Genomic DNA, 22,679 nt, shown 5'->3' on the forward strand with positions numbered 1-22,679 from the left:
GTATTCATTATGAATATATTAGTTTTAGATTAAATTAGATTAGATATAATTTATTAATCCCTTAACCCTTTTTTTTTACCATTCTGTTCGATATTGAATTTGATTAGTACAGTAAATGATTACTTGTGGGAACTTTGCATTTTTTTCCTATTTTTCAACTGTGTGTGTGAGTGTGTTTTTTTTTGTTTTTGGGTATAAAGTTGGTCCTCCAAATATGCCCATATTATGGTAAGAGGATGGCTTGTATTAAGTTTTAATTTTTTCCCCATTTACATTCCATGACAAATATTAGTCAGATGAATTGATATAAATTAACATCTTCTTGACACAGTATTTAAATCTTAAACCATTCTAACCCTCTAAACCTCTCAACCTCAACCTCTAAAACCACTTAAAGATGTTGTGTACTTCTAACAAAAAATAAAAACATGGTATCAAACTAACAATGTTTTAAATATGCAGTGACATCTAATGACTATGCCAGGTTCATTAACAGTTACTTTTAAAAGTTAAATGTTCTAAAGAAGCAGAATTCTATGCATATTTATCCACTGAACAGAACAGAGGTGTGGTAAATATCTTTTCCCTTCAGAATAGTACTGAATCTCAGAAGTTTACAGAACAATTGAACCGAAATATACTAAAGTCAAAGGCATTTCCTTTACAGAATTGGCCAGTAGACATTTCAAAATGGTATACTTCATTTGTCCATTCATTAGTTTTTCTAGCCCACTTAAAGGCAGAACCAATAGTGGCCTCACTGGACATTCACACCAACTCATACCAAGTCAGTTTAGAACTGCTACATAATATGACTCACAATGAGCGAGGAAAGTCAGCAGAAGATTTTCATAAGTGAGGCAATTTGCCACGTTTAAGTATATCCGATATTTTTTCAGATTTTTTTTGTCGTTTTTTGTATGACTATAATGGGAGTCACATCACATGGAGTAAATTGTTTGCCGCACCTGCTGGGAGCTTCGATGAGCCACACAATAGTATCTGGCAGCATGTCGTAGACTTGGCCTTTCACGCCCCCGCCTTGAGGCCCCGGCCTTCCACTCCTCTGCCTTCCACGCCCCCAGTCTTCCAGGCCACGCCCCCAGCATTCGCATCCGTCCTCTGCCACATAGCTTTCGTTGAAAAACTAGTAACGTTAATTAACCCTGTAACCCTAAAAGATATGAATATGCCTTCCTCCAATCACGAGGAAAGAATCCGAGTTTCTCCTTATGGTATTACTGTTGTATTTTTTTTAGAAACAAAAAACAGTTTTATAATTTATGATGATCAGGATTCGATAGTTAAAAGACAGAGGGCATAACATATTTTTAGATTAAGGAAACACCATACTAAATATGAATGTGGTTACTCTAACTGCGATTATAGTGAATTCTTATCATTCAAAATATTTGAAATTATTTTTACATTATTTCTGGAACCTCGTTCAATAAAAGGGAAAATTCTTTTAACGACATTAATTTATTATGTTACAAAATAAATGATGATCAACAGGCATGAAAATGAAGGTCTAAACTTTCGAGTTCTCAGTAAAAGAAACTTTTAAAATTGTTTGTATTGAAGAATTTTTTAAATGATCCAGTTTACTACAGTACATGGGGACCTTCATTTCCATTCTCTGTCTTGAATTGCATTTTCTTAATTTTGTTCTACGCTGCTGTTATAATGTTGATAAATTTCAAGTAAAGTTATTAAACTTTCAAACGTTTCCTGGTTTTTAATTTTAATGCATAATTGTTCTCCCTGGGATAATGTACTTATCCAAAAAAGTGAGGCAAATCTTTTAAATTGCTTAAAGATATTATCGTGTGTTTTTCTAAAGATATGTGAAAAATTGCATTATTGAAAGTTGCACCCTCTGTGCCTTACGACCATATACCATCTTTCATTCATTTTGGAACTGAACTAACACATTGATTCAGATTTTAAACTTTAAAAATGTTTTGTTTGGGTAGATGCAATAATTACAAATCAATTTTTTAGTGATTTCAAATCCTTTATTTGCCATATACAATTTCTTGTATTAGGAATCCGTACTTTCTCGCATACCCCAGCTTAGACTCCAAACAGAGATAACATTTTTTTGTAAATAAAATTACAATTATTAGGTCATCGGTCTCACTGCCTGCTAAGGATTCACCTCGTCCCATAGTGTGTTCAGCTGTCTTTGATCACTTTGAGCCTGTATCATCATCTCTGTTGTTTGATTTGGTGCAACACCAAAATCCTACAAACTGCCCCATGGAAAGTGTCCCCTCTCAACTAGTTAAGGGTTTTTTTGATTCTGTCAGACCAAATATTGTTACCTTAGTAAATGCTAGCTTGATTTCTGGCTGTGTTCCTGCTGCCTTGAAACATACTGTGGTGCAGAAACTTGTTAAAAAACAAAATAAGGAACCTCTAATATGTCAAATTTCAGGCCAATTTCTAAACTACCTTTTTTATCCAAAGTCTTAGAAGAAGTTGTCCTAACTCAAACATTTCTGGATGAAAGTAGTAAACTTTTTACAGTAGTGAAACATCCTTGTTAAAGGTTTACCTCTTCCCAAATACAAATGCTAGAGATTCTGCCATTCTTGTACTGCTAGATCTTACCTCAGGTTTTGATACTATGGATCTTACAATTCTTATATCCCACCTTGAACAGTATTTAAGCATCCAAGGCAATGCCCTTAAATGGTTTAAATCTTATCTAAACATTAGGAGCTTTTTCTATTCATTTGGGTGAGTTCTCATCCTCTGTAGCTCCTCTTACTTGTGGGGTTCCATCGTTGAAGCAGTTCTCTTTTTGATATGCATGTTACTTTTAGGGTCCATTGTTAACAAGTATGGCTTCTCCTTTCACTGCTATGCTGATGACATTCAAAACTGTTTGCCACTAAAATCAAAGCAAGACAATACAGACCCTCCGTGCGTGCTTGAATGATATTAAAACCTGAATGGCAATGAATTTTCTTAAACTAAATGATAATAAAACTGTGATTGTGGTGTCCAAAGGTCCAGAAGGTTTTAGTGTCTCTGATGTTGCTCTTGGACCCCTTGGCATATACGTATCATAAAGTTTCAGTTAGGAACCTAGGTGTGATCTTTGACAGCTCATTCAAACTTGACAAACAGATAAATTGTGAGGTTAAATGAAGCTTTTTCCATCTGAGACTTTACGGTAAAGGCTTTTCTTTCTTTCAATGATCCTGAAAAGGCCATCCAAGCTTTTATAACATCTCATTTTTACTGCTGCAGTTCTTTGTAGGTAGGTGTTGATCAGGTCTTGTTATGACACCTAAAACTATTCTACAACTTTACTGTTCGCTTATTGAATGGCTCTCGTAAGCGTGGCCATATTTCACCAATACTGACCTTGCTTCATTGGCTTCTGGTCTGTGTCAGAATTGATTTTAAAATTCTATTTCTTGTTTTCAAATGTCGAGGTCGAGGCTGAAGCAAAGGAGGAATCAGGCATTTGCAGTGGCTGCTCCTTTCTTCTGGAAAGGCTCACCTTATTATATTAGGTCTGCACCAACCCAGGCCATTTTTAAGTCATCATTAAAATCTTATTTCTTGTTGCTACTATTTGACCCTGCAAGAGGTTGAAATTGTTTGTATATGTTGGCTCATGTACATTCTTGATTATAAATATGTATGTATGGGTGAGAGTTTATCTTTTATGTAGTGGTTGGTTATGCTTGCAGTTTTGTTACGTGTACATACTGTATATTTGAACTGCTTCTTTTACCCTTTCTTGTACAGCACTTTGGTTCAGTTCTGGCTGTTGTGAATGTGCTTTCTAAATACAAATTGACTTGCCATCCCTTATTAAACATTGTTTTAATACATAACACTAAGAAGTGCAGATCCGAGGCAACATTTCTTACATAAAAGCTAAACAATATATAAAATATAGAACAAGAATTGTAGGTTGTAACTGAACAATGAGGGACATGTACGTTTATGTTACATTTTCTCACAAAACACAGTCATTTTACTTTTTCCTCTCACGTTATCTAAAAACAGATGCATGTCTTCCATATGTGAAAAAAAAAGAATGAAAAAGGGTCTAAGGACATGTTGCCTCTCCTCTTCTTCTGGAAATTCAGATAGCAAATCAAATTTCTGAAGGCCCTCCTCAATGTCGTCTTTGTCCATTGACAGTAATGAAGGGAGTGAGACTCACCCCCTTAACACAGATTGATTTTCAGCACACCACTTCTCTGCCTCGGTAAAATGCTGAAGGATTCCATGTTGTTGTAATACGTTTTATGAAAAAAAAAAAAAAGAAAAAGAAAATTCTTTAAATGGTCAGCATAAAGCTTATAGTCTTTCCTCCACATTTGCAAGGAATGTGAAAAAGGCAAGCAAAAAAAAATAATGTACAGTATATTTAATTTGTTATACATTATTAACATTACTGCTTTCGATCACAGATTCTACAAGTCTTCAATGTTTCTTACAATACACTATTATTAACACAGTACAAAATGTATTTCAAATGTTTTAAGGCCTTTAAGAGTTGTATTTCTGCAGAAGACATAAAATATGCTTTTAGTCTTTTGGGCTTTGACTCCAACTGCTTAACGATTAATGGTATGCATCTGAGACAAGCATTACAAGTCCTTTCATACGTTTTATTCACTATACATCTTCATCTTCTTATGGAAGTTTATAAAATGATGTGTCTGTACCTTCTCATCAGTGCCCTGTGCTGGATGTTGGACAAAGGAGCTTGACGTTTCTTTTTCTAAAAGAAAAGATCTGAAACCAGCATGAATGCAGTGCTATGGAATAAAATAGCAAGACATTTTTTCACTTCAGATGTAGTGCAAGTCTTTACTCGTCTTCTGTCATTTCATTAATGGCTCAATAGAGTCTAAATCTGAAAACAGGAAAAGTAATATTTACCTAAAGAAATGTTAAAAAAGAACCAAAAGAATACGCACAAAAATGACTCTGTCCTGGCTGTCCATTATTTCTCTATCTCCTAATTTTTTGTTTGGTTCTTGGCCTTCATTTAGAAGGGTGTTTGCTAGTTCAGTCCAATGTGAGCAGTTACTTCAGTGATTTCAAAAAGAAGCACTAAGTTTATAATGGTAAACTTTTTGACTATTTGTCTTTGATTTACAACATGGCTAAGTATAATAGCCCCATTACCGCAGAACCAAATGAAAGTTATTAAAGGAAATTTAAATTTCATTTACTCCTTGGGGCTGGAGTTCTCAAGCAACATTCTACACCAGCACTTTCTCAAAGCCAGCATGTCATTCTAAAAAGAGGACTGAGCAGAGTCAAGTTGTTAAAAGGAGTTTAATGTTACAAAAATATTTATGCAAACCATTATAAACATACATTTAAAATATCTGGATTTTGAAAGGTAGGTGTTTTTGGAACATCAAAACCACTAGGGAGAGAATGCTAAAATTAAAAAAATACAAATATAATAAAATAAACATAACACAAATATCCAACACAAATTGTAGAAGATGACAAAAATGTGTACTAACAATCAGATATAATCCTCACTCCACAAATGCTACAATGAAAGAAGAGAGTACTAAAGCTGAGACACACCTCATTAAAATTGAAGGGGGCCCTCGAGGACGAAATACAGAGAATCCACAAAATGGTCATTTTCAAACCTGGACACAACATTAAATAGGGACATACACAAAAATGTAGTTATAATATGAAATGGTCATACCATCAACATGAAAATTCCACAGTCATGGCTGTTCATCTGACTTGGAAGGTCCTAATACAAGGAGTAAAAAAATAATCAAAGAAAAATATTAAAAACTGACATACAGTAAACTGTTGACGATTAATTTTAAACAAAAACAACAATGGAAATGGCCCTGTGTTGCATCTGTAAATATTAAAACCTGCCAAACAACGGAAAATGCAGGACTAGCTCTTCTTTTTAATCTGTATTTAAAAAGTTCTAATTCAGAAATCTAAACGTCAGTATTGTTTGCAAGTAAATTTATACTAGTGTTATTTTTTAATAAAACACACACCTATACACTACTGGCATAATTACCTGCATACTTTACAATGTGGGCTTCATGGCTCAGAAGACGAGGCAGCAGGATGCTGTAGTCTCTTTGCTTTTTACAAAGAGGGCACTTGGATTCATTTTGATATTTAATATAATCAAAGTTAGTTTTATATTCTCTGCCTTTATGGAGAAATGTGGCTGTGGAAATCAAGACAAAAATAATATGTAATACCAATTTGGCAGAAATCGCTATCGTGCTTTTATAAATAGCTAACTTAACAAGAGAAAAACCAAGTTAAATAAGATATTTAACAAACGTTAATGGCGACGATAAATAAATACCTTTCATATTGTGCACTTACATTGCAGATAAGGTACATAACATCTCATAAATAAGTTAAAAAAGTTAATATGGATGAAATAATATGGCAAATATTAAAAAGAAATAATACAAGAGGTAAAAAAAAAATGCTTAACAATAGGGATACGTCAGTAATGACGAGAAACACAGAACACTTCTATTCGCTATATATAATCGTACATCATTAGTTTTGTTTAATGGATCTAAAGTTTCTTTAAATATACCGAGCTTTTTATTCTGTGAGTCCATAACTGATTCTGTTGTGCCATTGTTCCGTGTCGGAAAACGTTTTCTGCTCCTTTTCTTTTTCGAATTGGAAAATCTATACAGGTGCTCGTCTCCTTCTCCTTCTATGGACTGTGGAAGGCCGGGGGCGTGACCACGCCCCCTAATCACAAAGTCACTTGAACCTTCAGGTGTGAAATGACGTCTGGCGGAGTTGCACTGCTTTCTTCGCCAGGCTGTTGCAAGCGGTCGACTGAAGATCAGCGGAGACGGTAATTCCTCTTCTTCAGAGTTTGATTTAAATTAAAGACGCAGTGTACTTTTAAAGCTGTTACGTATATCCATTATCTACATCAATTTTAATATTTTATTTATATAGCGCCTTTCCCACGCTAAATTTGATCAAGCGCGTGGCTTCACATTCCAAAGAAAAACTTCATGCTACATTACGGCAGCTTAATAAGAGCTCTGTTTAAATGTCATATCGGCTGATGCAATCAGATTTAAATTTTGTTCTCTTTTGGGGTCTATGGGTTCAATTGTGGTGCTCTCCGCAGCGCTCTTGGGCATGGGTTCGATTCCTTCTTATATTGGCTTTAATATAAGAGTGAGTGTTAGCGCAACAGACTGGGATTTGAAATGTTCGGAATCAAGTATGTGCCACCAATCTTGTGCCCTTAAAATATCAAATAATATCAATCAGACTGTCATTTTTATGGAGCGACTCTGATGCTCTTGAGTGTCCTCCCGCCGCGACTCTAACAAGCCTTGTGTCTGTGAATGCATTTTGCCAAACCTTGTATAATTATAATGTGAATAAATTATTTTGAATGAGACGCCTAATAAGTTCCGTCTTCCACTTCTGATTTGCCTGCTGTTTTCGGTGGTTCAGCAGCGTTGGGCTGGGTAAGCTGCTTCTAGGCAGTTTTTAATGTTTAATTATCCGCTTGTTTTAACACGCGTACGCAAGTCTAGTTTTTCAAGTTTGTATAAAATTGTCCGCCTCTTTGATTTAAATTCGAGCTATATATCAGTTAGGTGTGGTGCGCTATAACTGTTAAAAGTCCACTAATGGATAGGACGAAATTCTGACGTGCAAATGAGAAGTTTAGTCTTCCCTGAGTTCTGCAGTTCTCTTCCATCTTCATTTGTTATTTACACCCTCTCTCTTGCTTGTTTCCCAATGGGCTTCCACTTCAAAATCAGTGGGAAACTCGAACCTTTTTCCATCCTAGTGCTGCTGGTAAAGTGGTATTTATAATGTCCTTTCCGCAAGCAAATATTTTAAACAATCCATTATCTCTAATAAGGTTGCTTGCGTTTGACATTAATGTAGAATTTGTAAGTGAATAGTTAATGCTTTTGCTTTTGTGAAGCCCTTATGTAAAACATATCAAGCCGTTCCTTACATCTAAGCAGAGGCACAGCCAAACCCAAAACAGAGATGGTCACAGAAAATGACTGTGCACACAATAGCATTTCATGTAATCCTGCCACACCTGCAACCATAAATAGCACTACCCAACAGAAACTGCATTACAGTTTTAGTGCCCTGTTTTAGTTTTTAATTTTACAAATGTAAAACACTAAGCATACTGTTGCACATCATAAACATATGACTTTCTTATGCTCAAACTGTTAGAGTGTGTCTTGCTCATGGTTGACTAGAGTGTCAAGATGGACTTAAAAGACAGCCTTGGTTATAAAGTAGTGCCTTAACCTAAAAAACATATTACCTGAAATAACCTGTACATTTATACAGCTCTTTATTGGTTACGTGGGACAGTCAGTGCTGGTGCCACCATTAAGATGAAATGGGCATTGAACAAGGGCACAGATCATAAGGGAGTAAAACCCAGCCGCACGGGTTAGCTCCCAAACAGTTGGCACACTAAAGTTTGGCCTAGGGTGCAAAATAACCTACCAACAGTACTGGGTCAGTTATAACAGGATGGGCTATTTCGTGGTCAGCTGTTCCTGCTAGCCCCAGTATGGTTAGGTTACACACTGAAGTCTGGCTGGCAAGTATGTCTGTGCTTCTTTGTTCTCACCACAATATTAAGAACCTAATCTCACTATAACCCTTTGTCTGCTCAATTATTTTTCTCAACTCTTTCAGAAAATTGTTAATGGGGGACAAGCTTGTCAGCAGTAGCAACTCTGTTGTTAGAAAGCTGCTCTCTTTCTCTGCTGTGTCCCTACCCATTGAACAATCCAGTTCCCCTATTTATGATGGGTCTTGGAACTACTCTTAGGAACTGCACTAAAATTCTTAATAGGCTAAAATTTTTTCCCTACCCCAGACTAGGACATGAGAAGTTGTGAAGCGTGTGAGGAGTACAAGTTCATTCATGATGTTGTTTTGTAGTTTTCTGATACTAAGGCTTCACCATGATGATAATATTCAAAGTACTAGGATATGGGAAAACATAATAAAGTAGGATATTGTGCTAAGCTGCGCCTAATTGTTGTCACTTTCCAACATTAAGAATAATGCTGTAATGACAATCAATATGGAAAGACAAAGATACACACCAAATGAGAGTAAAGCCCAATAATGCACACGTATACTTAAAAATGATTGATCCACAGCTATATTTTCAGAAGAATTGCCTTCCTGCTGTTATGACCCAGGACCCTTTTGTTTATTCATGCCCCAGAAGTTTCCACCTGCCTTCTTGAACATTCACAGGCTTATAAAGTGTAATGCAAATATTTTAGGTGTTTCTAGAATGCACACTTCAGCAAACCTGATTCAGTCTCCCATCCAGCTCGCCTATCTTTGGGGTAATATGCTGGCTACGGTACAGTTTGCACCCATGACCACCTGCGTGTTGATACTGTATTGTCTCTTGCGAGTCATTTGTGTGTGCATCCCTGCTTGGGGCAATCCTCTTTGTGTTTGTTGTCAATCACACAAACTCCTGGAATATATGTGATTTGCATGAATACAGCTTGGTTTAACATTACCTCATGTGGAGTGGTGGGGAAACACTTAAGTCGGAATGTTACCTTCCAGGTTGTAAGGGGATTCAAAGTTTGGTGCAAAATTCAACAAATAGTTGTGACAACATTGCAATCATCACTATTTGCAAAGCTGCATTTTTCATGTAGCCAAAAAATGTAATGTTGCTACTGCTTTCATTTGGCTGATGGTTCATGGCTCCTTCACGTAGATGGAGTGACTAAAAGATGTACAAGATTTATTGCAAATATTATTTCATCTTTGTTAAATCTATATATTTTGATACCAGTTACAATTTCATTGTTGTCCAACAATTTTAAAAATGTTTTGCCTTTCCTTGAATGTGTATGCCAGTCTCTGCCTGAACCCCATCTTCAGGCAGCTGCTAAGGAGTTAGGACAGCTCACAAGCTCTCCTAGAGCCTGGTGAAGTTAGTTGTTTTTTTTTTTTAAATTAGGAAAATCACTAAACAACAACAACATTTATTTATATAGCACATTTTCATACAAAAAGTAGCTCATAGTGCTTTACATAATGAAGAAAATAAAAATAAAAGACAAAATAAGAAATTAAAATAAGACAACATTAGTTAACATAGAAAAGGAGTAAGGTCCGATGGCCAGGGTGGACAGAAAAAAACAAAAAAAACTCCAGAAGGCTGAAGAAAAAAATAAAATCTGTAGGGGTTCCAGGCCACGAGACCGCCCAGTGCCCTCTGGGCATTCTACCTAACATAAATGAAATAGTCCTCTTTGTAGTTAGGGTTCTCATGGAGTCACTTGATGGTGATGGTCATACAGACTTCTGGCTTTTAATCCATCCATCATTGTTGTAACATCATGGTGCTTTGGGTAGATGGTGGTGGCACATGCCACCACCAAAAGGACACCGGAAAAGGAAACAGAAGAGAGAGTAGGGGTTAGTACAGATTTTGAATGAATAGTTATTATAATGTATTGGATATACAGAGTATCAGGGTTTAAATTACAGTGAAGTTATGAGAAGGCCATGTTAAAATAATGTGTTTTCAGTAGTTTTTTTAAAGTGCTCCACTGTATTAGCCTGGCGAATTCCTACTGGCAGGCTATTCCAGATTTTAGGTGCATAACAGCAGAAGGCCGCCTCACCACTTCTTTTAAGTTTTGCTCTTGGAATTCTAAGGAGACACTCACTTGAGGATCTGAGGTTGCAATTTGGAATATAAGGTCTCAGACATTCCGATATATAAGCCGGGGCGAGATTATTTAAGGCTTTATAAACCATAAGCAGAATTTTAAAGTCAATTCTGAATGACACAGGTAACCAGTGTAGTGACATCAAAACTGGAGAAATGTGCTCAGATGTTCTTTTCCTGGTTAGGATTCTAGCAGCTGCATGCTGCACTAGTTGCAAACGATTTATGTCTTTTTTGGGTAGTCCTGAGAGGAGTGCGTTACAGTAATCTAGTTGACTGAAAACAAACACGTGAACTAATTTCTCCACATCTTTCAATGATATAAGAGGTCTAACTTTTGCTATGTTTCTTGAGTGAAAAAATGCTGTCCTAGTGATCTGATTAATATGCGATTTAAAATTTAGATTACAGTCAATGGTTACCCCTAAGCTTTTTACCTCCGTTTTGACTTTTAATCCTAATGCATCCAGTTTATTTCTAATAGCCTCATTGTATCCATTATTGCCAATCACTAAGATTTCGGTTTTCTCTTTATTTAATTTGAGAAAGTTACTATTCATCCATTCTGAGATACAAGTTAGACATTGTGTTAGTGACTCAAGAGATTCGGGGTCATCAGGTGCAACTGATAAATACAGCTGTGTGTCATCAGCATAGCTGTGGTAGCTCACGTTGTGCCCTGAGATAATCTGACCTAATGGAACCATGTAGATTGAGAAGAGCAGCGGACCCAGGATAGAGCCTTGTGGAACACCATATAGCAGGGGTCCCCAACCACCGGTCCGCGACCCACTACCGGGCCGCAGCCGTCTGACAGCCGAGCCGCGAGAGAACTGCCGGCAACGGAGACTCACTCAGACTTTTCAGAACGCTTGGCGGGCGGGGCTTTGCAGCGGTGCAGAGAGAGGAGAGAGACCGAGGTGAGCGAGTATTACAACAAAGTATTTTTATGGTCCTGACAGTTTCCCCATATGACACGAAACTATAGAAATCTCATTACTACGAAGTACATTCAGCAGATGCTTTCATTACAACGAAGTGACCTTGAAATGCTTGAATGAATCATCCACAGAGCAGTTAGATCTGTGGTCGCAGCTCAGTTGTACACATTTACACAACAATCCCCAAACAGAAACATTGTAAAAAAAAAAAAAATCTTTCTTCGAACTTTCCTCGTACTGTTTTTTTTTTTGTTTTTTTTTTTCGTGTTTTTGTTTTCTGTGGTTTTCAGTGATACCTTTTGCTTATTGCTTGTCAACATTTGAAAAACATCCATTGGAATTTAACTCATTGTCACCCTCCTATAGAAATGGCAGACACGAAAAAACGATAACAGTGTTAATGTTTGTGATGTGCAATCTGTTGGAATGGCAAACGCAAAGCATATGTCTTTGTTATATGCAAAAAAAGAAGAAAAATCTCGGGTTGCAAACGTATGCGAACTGCTTAATAATAATAGAAATGTTATGTAAATTGTGTATAAAACTGCCCCCCCCCCCCCCCCTTCACCACCACCCAACCACCGCCGACCGGTCCGTGGAAAAATTTGCATCTAATGAAGTGGTCCTTGCTGTCAAAAAGGTTGGGGACCACTGCCATATAGGATATCATGTGTCTTTGAGTTGTAATTACCACAACTAACAAAGAATTTTCTACCTGCCAGGTAGGATTCAAACCAATTTAAGACGCTGCAAGAGAGGCCCACCCATTGACTAAGGCGATTTCTAAGAATATTATGATCAATGGTGTCAAATGCGGCACTCAGATCTAAGAGGATGAGAACAGATAAATGGCCTCTGTCTGCATTTACCCGCAAATCATTTACTACTTTAACAAGTGCAGTTTCTGTGCTGTGATTTGTTCTAAAACCTGACTGAAATTTATCAAGAATAGCATGCTTATTAAGGTGCTCATTTAACTGCATAATGACTGCCTTCTCTAGAATTTTACTTAAGAAAGGCAGGTTAGAGATGGGTCTATAATTTTCAAGAGCAGAGGAGTCAAGATTATTTTTCTTAAGTAGGGGTTTAACTACAGCAGTCTTAAGACAGTCTGGGAAGATCCCCGTATCTAATGACGAATTTACTATGTCAAGAACATTATCAATTAGCACGCCCGATACTTCTTTGAAAAAAATTTGTTGGTATTGGGTCAAGAGCACAGGTGGAGGGTTTCATTTGAGAAATTATTTTATGTAAATCAGGTAAATCTATCCTAGTGAAAGTGTTTAGTTTGTTTATAACCGAATACTGGAGTTTAGGAGGATCCTTAGTGTTGGGGAGATATACTATGTTATTTCTAATATCATGAATTTTTTGATTGAAAAACACAGCGATAGCCTCACAGGTTTTACTGGAAGTACTTAGGAGGCATTCCTTTGAGTTACCTGGGTTTAACAGACAATCAATCATCGAAAATAAGACTCTGGGATTACTAGCATTGTTATTTATAATCTTAGAGAAATAGCAGTGCCTCTCAAGACAGACTATGTTATTGTATTCTGTTATTTTAACTTTTAATATTTCATAGTGGATAGTTAGTTTAGTCTTCCTCCATTTACGCTCAGCTCTGCGGTATGTTCTCTTTAAGTAAGACACTCTTTGGGTCTTCCATGGTATAACAATGCTAGAAAATTTTTTAACTGTCTTTTCAGGTGCAACTATGTCAACAGCAGCTCTCACCTTAGTATTAAATCTTTCCACCTTACTATTTACATTATCCCCGCTATTATAGTTGGCACTATAAACGGACTGATTGCTTAGAATGTTTGTAAGTTTTAAAGCTGCTGATGAGTCAAAGAAACGTTTTTTAACAATATGCTTCTCATGAGTGTTTTCTATCATTATTTCTATATTAAAAAGTAGAAGAAAATGGTCTGATAGACCAATATCAATGACCTGCTTTATATCAACTTTCAGTCCTTTAGTAATCACTTAATCTAACGTATGACCTGCTTTATGTGTAGGCTAATTAACGAGCTGTCTCAAATCAAAAGAGTCCAGGAGGTTCATAAATTATTTTACTTTTTGGTCACACTGATTATCTATATGAAAATTAAAGTCGCCGACTATTAAGACTGTGTCATAGTTCGTAATTAAAATTGACATTAAGTCAGAGAATTCCTCAAAGAAAGACGTGTTGAATTTTGGAGGTCTATACACGGATAATACTAAAATGTGAGAATCTCCATGAATAACAACGGCGAGATACTCAAAGGACTTGAATTTACCAAAACTGACATCTTTACATTTTAACCTGCTAGAGTAAATGTTTGCTAGTCCACCACCTCTCTTTCCTTGGCGATCTGCACGAGTAAAACTGTAATCCGGAGGAGCAGATTCGATTAAAACAGCTGCACCATCTGAGCTAAGCCACGTTTCACTTAGTGCAATACAGTCTATTTTTTTTATCACTAATAAGATCATTGATATAAAATATCTTGTTAGTTAAAACTCTAACATTTAATAGTGCCATATTTAATGTTTTGGAGGGGCAGAGATGGTTCTATTCAATAAGGGCGCGCACAAAAAGGCGAGCTTCAAAAGGGCGACCTCAGTTGGGCGCGACGAATAAAGGCAAACGCAACAAACTTATTACAGAAAATGTATTAGATAAAGACAATGATTGAACGTATAAAAAGGCGAAAGCAAGAATATTAAAACATTCGCTCAATTGAGGTCGCCTTTTTGAAGCTCGCCTTTTTGTGCGCGCCCTTATTGAAGGATACCCCCCCAGGGGGACCACATCCAGTATGTTAGATGCAGACCACCGTCTTATTGTGTAATATCTAAATCTGCCCTCTGGCAACTGACCTGAGGGACAAAGTTCAGGTCAGGTCAGGTCAAAACATAATCATCAGCTAGCACTGGCTTTAAGGCTGTAGCCTACAAAGTACATATTGGCTTCCCTGGTTTAGGCACTGTTAATGCCTCTTGCAGCACTGGTTTTCTGTGGGTGGTGTACTTTTGATTTGCAGTTGCTCCATATGTGCCTGGCTCTTGCTTAGCTGTTTTCTCAGGTAGTCTTTTGATAAGCTTGCCTCATTAAGCCATTTCTTCATTGTCATTAAATTGGTTTATTTTTCAAATATGTTTAGAAAACCCATATGTTGGGTTGCTTATGGAGCACTCTGTTCACTTTTCAGTAATTCACTTGTTTTTTTTTTTTGTTTTTTTTTTTGACAAGTGTTTAAGTTTGCCAAAAAATCGGTAAACCCAACAAACTGATGCCACTAATTGCTGAAGCCAATATAGTCTATTGCTGATGAGCACAAACAATTGGTAAATAAAAATGAAGACAGTTTACTTTTTTAATATACTAGTAATATTGCAATAAAATGACCAAAGCAACTAAAGACAAAGGAAGGTCAGTGACCTAAGGGAATATTTGACTCCATAAAATCAGGACTTTCCCGTGAGAACACACCTTTACCTTGGTCTGCACTACCATGTCGTCTAACTATGCAAATCTGAACAGTATAGCAACTTTAATTCTGAAGACTTTTATATACATTCCTTCCATTAATTCCATAGATGACTCTTATTGGATGTTTTACATTTATTCTCCAGATGCAGAAGCAGTGCTTTCTTGTGTTCTTGCTGGTTCATGGTGTCACTGCATATTCAAGTGGACTACTTCTCGATGCATGTAACACTATGTTGCCTTTACATGACAGTGTGGCTCAGATCTCACCACCTCCTTATGAGATTACAACTGACAAATCCTCATATAGCCCAGGGGATGAAATTAAAGGTAAGTTGCAATATTGTTGTTGTTATATCCATCCATCCATCCATTTTCCAACCCGCTGAATCCGAACACAGGGTCACGGGGGTCTGCTGGAGCCAATCCTGTTGTTATTATATAACCAATGCTTTTACCCAAGGAGTTTACAACATTTAAGATACAATTCTTACAATTTTATAACAGGGACAGAGGCAGGTGAAGCAACTTGCACATGGTCGCACAGTGCCAGCAGCAGGATTTGAACCCACAACCCCAGGGTCTGAACTCCAAAGCCTTAACTACTACACCACACTACCTGCCTAAACACTTTGCATAATGTGCTGGGTTTGAATTCCAGCCTCCACAGTACAGGTCGCTGCATCTTACCACTACTGTACACCATAACAGCACTGTAATATGTTTTCTGCTTTTTAATCTTTCGCTGAATTTATTAAAAGCATGTAACATTCCATACAATCAAGTCAAACTTAACAAAACTAAATTCAATTCAAACCCCACCCATGTGTGTTCTGCTTTAATGATGTTGGTATTTATGCACCTGGAGAATTACTTTGTCCTTTTATGTTTGCTGCAATTGTGGGCAAGTGTCATTAAAATAACAATTGCTTGATCTTTGAATTAATAAATCTATTATATCCAGAAATTTAATTGATGTGTCAGTATGTCCAACATGGACTCTTACAATAAACATTGCAAAGATTATGCAATGCAGATCTATTGTTTTGGTAATAATGATATTCAGACATCTTTGTGTGACAAAAAATGTAGTTCAGAGTTATTGCTGATATAGTTAACTGTATCTAAGCAAAGCTTTCACAGACATCTTAGCCTAGTGTTGCTGTCCCGGATCAAACTGACATTTTAACATGAACTTGCATCCTCAGAAATCATCCTGATTTTAATGAAAGCGAAAATATTCAACACAAGTAACACTTAAGATACTATATTGTAGAAATAATTTGCGTGACACAGCCATGGTAAGACTGTCGTGTGTAAGCTTTAATTAAACCTATTCTGAACAGTTTTATAACTTTTCTTTCAGCCAACCATAAATTGTGTTAAGGATACTGTAAGTTATGAATGCTTTGAAATCACTTCAGTTTTTTAATCCAGTGCCTCCTGGCTCACCAGTACAAGAATATCTCAACATATGATATACAGTTGGACAGTTTTGATGTCTTGTTATGCCAGGTGTTGAGCTTTTGGGGGTTCCTTTCTCATTTTTGGCCATCTAGACCCGAGAACTCCTCATTTCTAGGCCAGTTTTACAACCTTTTAACAAAGAGTGAATCAACAGGTGTCCTTAGCAAAAATGATCAGAAGGATTTGAAGTTGTCCTTCAGTCCCCTAATGTGGTACAAGGGGTCAAGGTTACCCCTTTTCACAAAACTTTGGAAAAAATGGGTCTCCATTATCTGTCACTTAATGCTATTTTGAAGTTGCTGACCAGAAATATGATTTTTTTTTTTTGATTTTTCATTCTTTACCAGTGTTCTTGGCCTTTTGGGAGAGCCCATCCCAAAAAAGGTTAAAAATGACAAATTTTAAACCTAATCATGTGGGGTATCATTTTGGACTCTTTTGAGGTCTGTGATTATTAATCCTCTATGGAGACTAATAAGAAGGTGAAAAATGACAAATTTCTATTACAATCAAGAATGTTTAGACTTAAATACAGCCTTAATATTTTAGACATATTCTAAGCAGAAAATTCATTAACATTTTTAGCAAGGATTTCTAAATGAGCAATCACTTTTTCTAAAATTGTGTAAAGAGTTACCTGAGCTATAGCAGGCAAATAAAAAAGAGCAATAAAAACAGTGCAGAGGTCCAGGGAGAATGTTTCAAAATTAGTTATTAACAAAAATTTGGAGTAATGTTTTAATTTGGTTTATGTTAACACTCTATTATGATTTATGGACAGACCGAATACTTAAAAGTGCACGATTTGCAATAGTATGATTGTGTGTGTTTTTATTTTGTTTTTTTTCCCCTCCTTTTAGTGACTATTAGAGGGCTTACACATCCATTTAAAGGTTTCTTGTTGGAGGCTTGGCAGGATGGAATTAGAAATGCTGTTGGGTCCTTTGCAGAGCCAAATAGTGGTGATCAGTTTCAAGGATTACAATGCAATGGAGTGCCTGTAAGTTGCTGCTTACTTCAGTGCTGCCCAAAATCTTGTAGAAAGAAGGTACAACAAGTACATATTTAGTATGGCTTGCAGAAGACTAATCACCCTGTTAATGATTTTCTGCTGCCTTACAATTCATAAGGTCTCAGTGTGCATCATATTTTATAGAAAGGATTGTTATTTAATGCCATGATGGGCATTTTTGCCCTGATTTAATCGATTAACTAACATCCATTAATCTTCTTCTTTTGTCCTGCAGAATTCAGCTGTCAGTCATACTGATAAACTGGATAAAACTCAGGTTCAGATTGCATGGATTTCACCAACTAGCCCTTTAGGAAACATTGAATTTAGGTTGTATTTTTTTTTTTTCCTTCCCTCCAACTAAATGTGCATTATTTTCTTATCACAATGATAAAATTGAGTTACATTTGGTAAATATTAATATACTTATTGTAAAAGTTCACTCAAAAGTTTACTCACTTTCTTAGAGAAATGTCTATGGGCAAACATTTTCTTTGGCCATTTCATCTTTCATTTTGAAATTTGAAAATGCTTATTCATATTGAAAGTATGTAGGTTTTGATTAAAATGCCAAAACTTTTATTCTGCCCATTGAAAAAACAGTCAAAATACTGCAGTTTGTCAAATAATCATCTATTTAACCCTCTATTCAATTCTATATAGATAGTGTCCATTCAAGGATTGAAATTCGGGACTCTGGCAGAGTGAGGTATCAGCCCTAAACATTGCATGTTCAGATTATGAACCCTGTTGGTATCCTCTTGGCATTGAGTCCATCCCACAATCAACAAGCTGCTTTCAGTTGCCAGAGAGCTCTGTACTAATGTATAGTTTGTAGACAAGTTAAAATTGTTAAGAAGGTATAGGTTTATGTTAAGTGCAGCCATTTTGATTAGAGTCCAGATAAACTCCTGTGCTTGTCAGAAGTTTGCAAATACAATCAAAGCATTTACAGTAATACCATGACCAAATAGTTCTGAAGGTACTGACAGTCTTGAATTGAGTTAAGTAATTTTTTAAATGTTGTTAGTGTTACTCCAACTAAATATATGCTAAGGCAGATGTAAGCTTGCCTGGAGTGTGTGAATATGGCCTGTGAAGAACATGATCCCAAGTCCATGACTGGTGTGGTCAAAACTTAGTCATTGTAAGCTCTGTGCTATTGGAGGCATTGGTTAAAAGAATTTGAAAATGGGCAGGTGAATTTTGAAAAAGCTTAGGTGACTTGTGTAGACTTAGCTGTGTTTTTTTTTCTTTTTTCTCCATTCTTTCCTTAGTTTAACTGATTAATGTATTTAAATTAATCTGTTTGGGCTCTTTTGCTCCCTTCGATGTAGTTGGAGAAAGCTGAAGCTAGAATAAAAAACAATGAGGTACAAAGCAGGAACCAATGTTTGACATGGTGCTAAACCATGTTTAGAGTAAACATGACCAGTTTAGAGTATTCATTCCACCTAAGTGTGCATCTAAGGACTACAGTAAGCGTTCCTGAATACAAAAATAAAAATAAAAGTCCTACAGACTGCATTCCAACTTGAAATCAAGTTTTGGTCCAAGAGATTTGAGGCATAATTGTTTTTGTTTTTTTATAGTTGTGTAATCTGTTGACCTCAATGAAAAAGTGATTAAAGCCTGATGTGAGCCGTACACTAAATACTGCATTAGTTCACCTACTTCACTGGACTATTCAGTGCTATGCTGTGAACGTTTAACCACACAGCCCTTAATTTCTCTTAAGTTTCTCTTAAACTTAATTTCTTCTTCAAATACTCCACTGAACAGAAGCAGTGCTAATTAGATCCATTGGAAACATATTTGATTTGCATTAATTTTATTAACTTGTGTAAATTCATTGACCTGGCTTTGGTGGTGGTACATAGAGATTTTGTCATTCTTTTTCACAGCTTACAACTATGAACCACTGACTAAATTTCTCAACCTTCAAGTGTAAAGTAATGAGAAAGTAAAAAACCTCTACCTTTAAAGGTTTAGGTCTCTCTTTCTCTTCCATAGTTCTATTAATGTCTATTTTGAGTGAACCATTCCTTGAACACACTTTCAAGCGTTCAAAGTGAAACGCATACAGTACTGTAAAACTTTGCTAAATCATTTTATTTTAATAATATCTGTATTTTTACTACTCAGTTTATTTATAATTATCGGAAATCGGCTAATGTTTCCCTTAGCTGCTCAGGTTTGAAGAATGGTGCTGCTTTTTTACATGGATGATTTTTCTGTTTGACTGCAAAATTTCATTAATCATTACAATTTCTTAAATTGTGTTTCTGCAATTCCAACATTTTAATTTAAAATTGAACACAAGGAGCACTAGGTTTTTCAAATGTTTTTTTTCTAATAGGGTGTGCTTTGTGTGGTAGGAGTGTTTAAGGACTTGGAAGTATTCTGAAGAGTTAACTTGCTGAGCTGGGCATTTAGATGCAACAGCAGTCTTTTACATTCTGTAGGGATCTGTTTAGTAACTTTAGAGTAGAAGCTACTTACTGATAGCAAGTTAATTTTTTTTTAATAATCCACATTAACAGTACATACTGTATTCTTTTGTCAAGTTTATTTTAATATGAAGTGATTTTTAAGAATAAGTTTGAATTCCATGCTGCCTCATCTGTAATTTCTGTGTTCTACCATGTCTGTGTAGACTTTCCTCAACATTCCAAAAAATGTAACTCTATTGGTGATTCCAGATTGAACCCCTGTGTGTGTGTGTGTGTGTGTTTTTTTGCTTTCAAGAGGTATATTTAAGTGGAAAAATGTTTTGTTTTTGTGTTTTTCCTATTAGTAAACATTTTTTTAATGTTTCTTTTGATAAAAACAAATAGGTAAGTACCTGTCTCTTAGTTTGGTTTGTGCTCATGTTTGACTTAAGATTACTGTTTTTCTGATTCCAAATAATAAAGTGATACAAAGATGTGATTATTGAGTGTTTGTGTTTTTGCTTGTTGTTTAGGGCAACATTAGTTGAAAATAAAACAACATTTTGGGAGAATGTTACCTCTGCTCTTGTACATCAAGTTGCTCGTGATAACTCTTCTCCTAACTCAGCCAGCTTCTCATCTTTAAGCGATCAAATAAACTTTGAGGTAGGTTTTCACCTTTCTCTGTGCTAGAATCTTATTTTTACAGCACATGTACATGTAGGTATGGTATAACTGTGTCATTGATACAAACATTTTATTTCTCAGACAATATAAAACATTGAGTTGCTGTTAATTAGGGGACATACTGTATAAATGCCCCATGCACAAAATGTCTAGCACTTTTGTCTCAATCTTTGAAATAAAGACGGTAACTTGGACAATAAAATTTCAAAATTGCTAGACTTCATGTTAACTGACAAAATTAAGTTTTTCATTGAAATTTAATCAGGCTTATTTTTATTTCTCTTGGATGATTTTAATGATTTGTCCATTTTTTTTTTTTTCTTTTTTGCTTAATGATAAATAGCATGTTATTTGTCCCCAGAGCAGGGGAGACTGTGCTGTTCCAAGGGGTGCTCCAGTGTTGTTCACATCCATATCAGACACCGTTCTTGAGTCTCTCCAACTACAGTCTGCCAGACAGAGAGTCCAATATTCAGGATGCCATAGGCACATCCTCCTGCATATCTCTGAGCTTACCTCTTAAATCACAACTCGATGGTATTAAAGGCATTGGAGAAATCAAAAACATGATCCTCACAGTGCTGTTGGCTTTTCCCAGGTGGAAATAAGCCTTGTGTAGCAGATAATTGCATCTTCCACTCCAGTGTTTGGCTGATAGGTAAACGGCAGTGGGTCCAGGTGGTCTCCTATAGTCCAGGGCTAGCCTCACAGAGGTCTTCGTGATGTGGGGCATATGTACCACTCATCTGTAATCATTAGGTAAAGAGGCACCAGAATTCTTTGGACCTGAAACAATGTAGGATGTTTTCCGCAACAGTGGCACTTTTTGTAGCCATAATGACAGACTGAGTGAGTGACGGAGGACACCATAAAGTTGGTCAGCATGGACCAACATTTATAACTTGAACTAACTCTGTTTGGCCCCACAGCTTTTCCTGTGCATAGCCTCCTCAGCTGTCCGCTCAATTGGTCATCAATTATTGATAGCCAATACTGATAGTCTGCGGTGAAGTCATTCTGTACATAAAAGTTGAATTAGTACGAGTTATTGATTTAGAAAAAAATGGTTTGGGGACCTGGACATTGGAAGAAGACGAAATCTATTAAATTGTTTCAGGGAGTTAGCCTTTTCCACGTTCCCTTCTAGCACATGAGTCCTGGATTGCTCAGTCTATTCTAAACATTCTTCATGTTTGAGCTTTTCTATTTCGCTTCATACAAAAAAAAAAAGTCTACTTTCATAGTTGCGTATATGTGACAAATGGAGGCTGTTTAATGCATGCAATTTCTCGGCATAAGCAAGACTGTCAGTTGAACACAGCAAGTTTTTAGTCCCAAAATCTATTTTATAATGCATTTTTTATCAATGTCCTTTTTACTGCATACTTATGATTGCATATTTAAACAGAATGAATCAAATTAATATATGGCTGTTTAGAACAGGAAAGCACTTTTTTCAAATTAAAAATAAAAAAGTTTATCTATGTTGTAAGTAAAAGAGTGAGTTTTAGAAACCATGGTATAATCTGAGCTTGGTGTATTTGAAAATGTGGTTTTGTTCCTCAAGTTTTGAAGTACTGCCTTGTGTCAGAAAAGTATATAACCAAGATCAGAATTTGGAGAATTTGGTGTTTGCAGTTTCTTTTCACTTGTGATGAGCCAAAAAAAAAAAAAAAAATTAACGTAGTGCTTTCTGAATAGCAAAATTCATGTAGTTTTAGATATATTTTAATCTCATCTTCAAGCTTTCCAAATGAGCACAACCATGGGAAGTTTTATTGTGGTGTAGAGCATGGGAAGAGGGCACGGCTAGAGATCACTCGGGGTGTTTCTCCACTGTTAAAATCATTTTGGTAAGTCTTGTGTTTTGCAATTGTAAAATCCCATGGAAAAGTTTTGGCAGAATTTTGCCAAACAGTTTCAT

General features: G+C 36.2%; 1 protein-coding gene across 1 annotated transcript in view; it reads left to right on the forward strand.

Moving 5' to 3' along the window:
* The first annotated feature begins 6,789 nt into the window (after nt 1-6,789).
* Nucleotides 6,790-22,679, forward strand: part of LOC114658979 (putative ferric-chelate reductase 1) — a 60,281-nt gene continuing 44,391 nt past the window's right edge. The window contains exons 1-5 of the mRNA XM_028811137.2: nt 6,790-6,868; nt 15,304-15,487; nt 17,485-17,624; nt 17,872-17,966; nt 20,602-20,734. Of these exons, the coding sequence (XP_028666970.1) occupies nt 15,304-15,487; nt 17,485-17,624; nt 17,872-17,966; nt 20,602-20,734 (552 nt within the window). The 5' untranslated portion in view covers nt 6,790-6,868. The remainder of the gene's footprint in view (nt 6,869-15,303; nt 15,488-17,484; nt 17,625-17,871; nt 17,967-20,601; nt 20,735-22,679) is intronic.

The sequence above is a fragment of the Erpetoichthys calabaricus genome, chromosome 10, assembly GCF_900747795.2.
Source record: "Erpetoichthys calabaricus chromosome 10, fErpCal1.3, whole genome shotgun sequence".
In the NCBI taxonomy this organism is placed as follows: domain Eukaryota; kingdom Metazoa; phylum Chordata; class Cladistia; order Polypteriformes; family Polypteridae; genus Erpetoichthys; species Erpetoichthys calabaricus.